The sequence below is a fragment of the Engraulis encrasicolus genome, chromosome 14 (assembly GCF_034702125.1).
Source record: "Engraulis encrasicolus isolate BLACKSEA-1 chromosome 14, IST_EnEncr_1.0, whole genome shotgun sequence".
NCBI classification, from domain to species: Eukaryota; Metazoa; Chordata; class Actinopteri; order Clupeiformes; family Engraulidae; genus Engraulis; species Engraulis encrasicolus.
The window spans coordinates 27,609,147-27,614,146 of NC_085870.1; the positions used below are offsets into that span (position 1 = coordinate 27,609,147).

The following is a 5,000-nucleotide window of genomic DNA, read 5'->3' on the forward strand; positions in this document are numbered from 1 at the left end:
ACTACTTGTATTGCCTCATCATGACTGATTAAACATTTGCTTTGCTTTCAGTAGAAATGTAATGCATTGCAATGCATTGTAGAATTGAATCGGATCGGATCGGATCGCATAGAATCGAATCGAATCAAATCGAATCGCTACCTCCCGAATCGTGATCGAATCGGATCGTGAGGGCAGTGCCAATCCACAGCACTAACAACCATGGCTAAACTTGGAGAACATTTTAAAAGAGCATGACACAGCTCTGTACATACGAGCACATTATGAAACAAAAAAGTCTGAGAAGGAACACAAAAGATGTGCTGCTGACAGCGGGGAAACTGTATTGCTGTCTCCACAAAGGCGGGGCATCAGCAAAGCACGAAGCCATAAGCACATGTCGAGGATGGGAGTTAGGATCATCGGGAAAGAACCCAGAAACTGTTTTGCTCACCTTCTCCCCGGGCTTGTAGGTGGGGCTGCTGGCCATGCGTGCGTTGCGCAGGCTGACGGGAGGAGCGTCCTCTGCTGGCATGGAGGGGTAAAGGCGCTTGCTGCTGTTCTGGATGCGGCTCTGCAGCTCCCGCAGAACCCCCTCCGCCATGTCCTTGGGCAGCGGCTTGGCGTGCCAGCCCATCTTATCCTCAGCAACTACACACAGCAGGGGGTTTAATACAATAGTTATATGCATTTACACATATGGAACATATATGTTATATAAAAAATATATAGTATATCTGTCATGTCTTTAGGCAGTAGCTTGGCATGACACCCCATCTTATCGGCAGCAACTACAAACAACATGCAGAGGATAATATATAAGATATATGAAGTATTTCAGCCATGTCCTTGGGCAAGTACCAAGCCAGCCCATCTTACCCTCTGTCACTAGTAAACACATGAAGAGATGAAGAGAATGTATGCCATTCAATGTATGACATTCACTGATGTATTGCCAGAGGTGACCAAAGTAAAAGTAGAAGTAAATGTATGGTGTATGTACAACACTAGCACATGATATTACATAGTGGTTAGCCCGGTTATTCCATTGTACCTAATAAGGTGACTAGACTAAAAACTAAAAATAAAACCACCCCAAACTGGATCTCACCACGCAGAGTCAGCTGATCGTAAGACAAGTGCCAGGTCTACTGGTTACTCAGATAAGTTAACAGTAAACAGTGTTTCTTTTTTTAACAAGGTACTTTCACTTTTATTTTGGCCAGTGGCCACCTCTGCTCACTGTTCTATTGTATCTTATTCCCCAACCTGGGATGCCAATTATTCTCTATACTAGTGTATGGTGCACGGTTGTAGTCTAGTGAGTGTGGCGCATGGAGTCCCACCTGGGATGCCTAGTATTCTCTATAGTATGTGTAGTGAGTGTGGAGCATGGTCCTGATTCCCCACCTGGGATGATTATTATTCTCTATAGTGTGTGTAGTGAGTGTGGAGCATGGTCCTGATTCCCCACCTGGGATGATTATTATTCTCTATAGTGTGTGTAGTGAGTGTGGAGTATGGTCCTGAGTCCCACCTGGGATGCCTAGTATTCTCTATAGTGTGTGTAGTGAGTGTGGAGCATGGTCCTGATTCCCCACCTGGGATGCCCTTGCCCTTGATGGTCTTGGCGATGATGGCGATGGGCTGGTGTCTGGGCTGGGACAGGGCCTTACACAGCTCCTCCACACTGTGGCCATCCACAATGATGGCGTGCCACCTGCACAAAGGACAGCAACAGTACAGCTATAGTTACAGCTACAGTATATGTATTCCACTAAAGTGCCGCATGTGGCCATCCACAACAATTGCCTGCCACCAGCACAAAGGAAAGCAGCATTGATGGTGCAGTCATATCTACAGTAGTCATGTATGTATTATGGTGTGTCACCTGCACACAGGAAAGCAACAGTACCGCTATCATACCTATACTGTATGTATTCCACTAAAGGGTTTCATGTGGCCATCCACAATGATGGCGTGCCACCTGCACAAAGGCTAAAGCAACATTGATGCTGTAGTCATATCTACAGTATTCCACTAAAGTGTTACATGTGTTCATCCATGATGATGGTGTGCCACCTGCACAAAGGAATGCAAGCCTCATTATACTGTATCTGTATGTTTTCAATGTAAGTATTGCACATGTGCGTCCATCCACGATGATGGCATGATATTTCTGGCATGAACATGTTTTGCACCAAAATAAGCATTTAGATATGTGGTATGTGGTATGCACCCATCCACTCTGATGGAGTGACACCTGTGATAAAATATGCACTACGAATATGCTGTGACAAAATGTGCACTCATGGACAACCACCTTAATGATATGAGACACTTTGGCATGTATTGACTTGAACAAAACATCTCTTTGTGTGTACAACTGTTCAACCTGAGTCCTTAAACTTAAAAACGTGTATTGCATTCTGTACATGCTGTAATCCTGTAGAACCAAGACTGCAGGCCAAACAGGTGCATGTTACCCTTCCCATGCCTAAACACGCGCACGCACGCACGCACGCACGCACGCACGCACGCACGCACGCACGCACGCACGCATGTACGCACACACACGTACACACACACATACACACACACACACACACACACACACACACACACACACACACACGGATACTCCTTCTCACCCGAAGACTTTGCAGCGTTTCTGCTGGAGAGGCACAGGTTCTCTCTCTCTCTCTCTCTCTCTCTCTCTCTCTCTCTCTCTCTCTCTCTCTCTCTCTCTCTCTCTCTCTCTCTCTCTCTCTTCCTTACCCGAAGGCTTCACAGCGTTTCTGGTACTTCTCCATGTGGTGCTGCAGGGGGACGGGCTCGCTCTGGCCCAGCCGGTTCACGTCCATGATGGCCACCAGGTTGTCCAGCTGGTAGTAGGAGGCGAAGGACATGGCCTCCCACACCGCCCCCTCCGACATCTCCCCATCCCCCATCAGGCAGAACACGCGGTAGCTACAGACAGAGACAAAAAGTACACACACATTAACAAGCATACACACACATCCATGCGTACAGGGAATATACACACAAATACACACACACATACACACACACACACACACACACACACACACACACACACACACACACACACACACACACACACACACACACATACACATACACACACACGCACAGGCAGGTGCACATGAGTGCACACACACACACACACAAGGGTGGTCCTCTTCCATTAAAAATGATGTGACATATGGCCTGGTGACTGGTTCATTCATTCGTGTATCATCCTGTATTCATGTAACATCCTGTGTTCATGTTTACAGAGCAGGCAGCTGCATACAAAATGGCATTTTGTTCACCAAGTGTTAAATTAGACATGACTTCAAGGCAGTGTAAAACTTCATTGACTTTCCATCTCATTCACAGTTAGGCAGAGAACACGATGTACGGTAGGTAAATAGAAAGAATATGCATCTCAACCACTCACCTCTAATAATAGACATCACTGATCTTAACTTACTGAAATACATGCTGTTCTGAGCACATGAGTTTGCATGAGACGTGGTCATCTCATCACCATAGTAACAGCACTAACATTCTAAGCCTTGGAAATACTGCTATGCTATGCTACCAGAGAGAGTAGAGAGATACTTAAAGAATCTCTGATGCTACTGTTAGGACTGCTATAATTTTGAGACTTTTAAGACATTACACTTCCATTCTCTTTAAGTCTCAAAACTATAACAGTCCTTATGAGATTGTTTATGCTAGGGTGTGTACAGTAGGCCTATTTCTTGATTTTATTGTTTACGCAGGGCACATCAAATGTAAATGTGATTAAAGGACCATTTAACTGTCAAAACGATTTTGAGCATCTCTTAAGAATCTGCCTTACTTTACAGTGGAATATGGGCTCACACCTCTCTCTCTCTCTCTCTCTCTCTCTCTCTCTCTCTCTCTCTCTCTCTTTCTCTCACACACACACACACACACACACACACACACACACACACACACACACACACACACACACACAAACACACACACACACACACACACACACACACACACACACACACACACACACACACACACACGTTCACGTTCACACACACACACATACACACACACACGCACACACAAACACCTCTTAATCAATCAGTGGCACTCATGCGTGTGTCGATGAGAGGTGAGAAAAGCGTTATTGTGAGAAAAGAGTGGGATTCTTGTGTGGGGAGCGGTAATGCACCGGAGATCCCCCATCTCCCAGCCAGGAGTTAATCGGTCATGACAGCAGCCGGCTGAACCTGCTCACTGCACTCCCATTAGAGGTGAGAGACTGCACGGGCCTGGGAACCACTCTGACCTTATCAGCTAATACTAATCCATTCCATTAGAAACACACAGGCATGAATACCTGTACACACTCACACAGACACAGACACACAGACAGACACACAGACACACACAGACACAGACACAGACACACACACACACACACACACACACACACACACACACACACACACACACACACACACACACACACACACACACACACACACACACACACACACACACACACACACACACACACACACACACACACACACACACACACACACACATTGCCTGCCTGTGTGCATTGCCTGAGCGGGCTGTGCGGCTGTGTTTGTGCCAATGCAAAAGGTTGATGTTACAACATGTATCAAATGCGCGCTTCAGATTTGGGATTTGAATAGTGATGTGGATTTGGGAGTGCATCTGCCTGTGGTGATGCGGCTCTGGCAAGGGGATACAAATAGCTGCCATCAGGGAAGCCGACAGGGGGGAGGGACAAAGGGGCCAGATGTACTGGGCCCAGGTAGAAGGGGGGGGCCCAGAATTGAGTTTTCCCATTACATTGTACAAACTATGTATTGAATGGAGGGGGGCACTTCAGATGACTTTGTCCCGGCCCCGGCCAACATTGTCAGCGGCCCTGGCTGCCATGGCCTCTGGGGATGCTGCTTATTGGAGCAGAAGAGATGCGGAGGGCACACGCT

General features: G+C 46.8%; 1 protein-coding gene across 1 annotated transcript in view; it reads right to left on the reverse strand.

Moving 5' to 3' along the window:
- The window catches only part of tkta (transketolase a), a 36,115-nt gene that overhangs the window by 25,070 nt on the left and 6,045 nt on the right, over window positions 1-5,000 (reverse strand). Inside the window, exons 5-7 of the mRNA XM_063215327.1 lie at window positions 2,758-2,949; window positions 1,581-1,699; window positions 434-630 (exon numbers count right to left, since the gene is read on the reverse strand). Coding sequence (XP_063071397.1) covers window positions 434-630; window positions 1,581-1,699; window positions 2,758-2,949 — 508 coding nt within the window. The remainder of the gene's footprint in view (window positions 1-433; window positions 631-1,580; window positions 1,700-2,757; window positions 2,950-5,000) is intronic.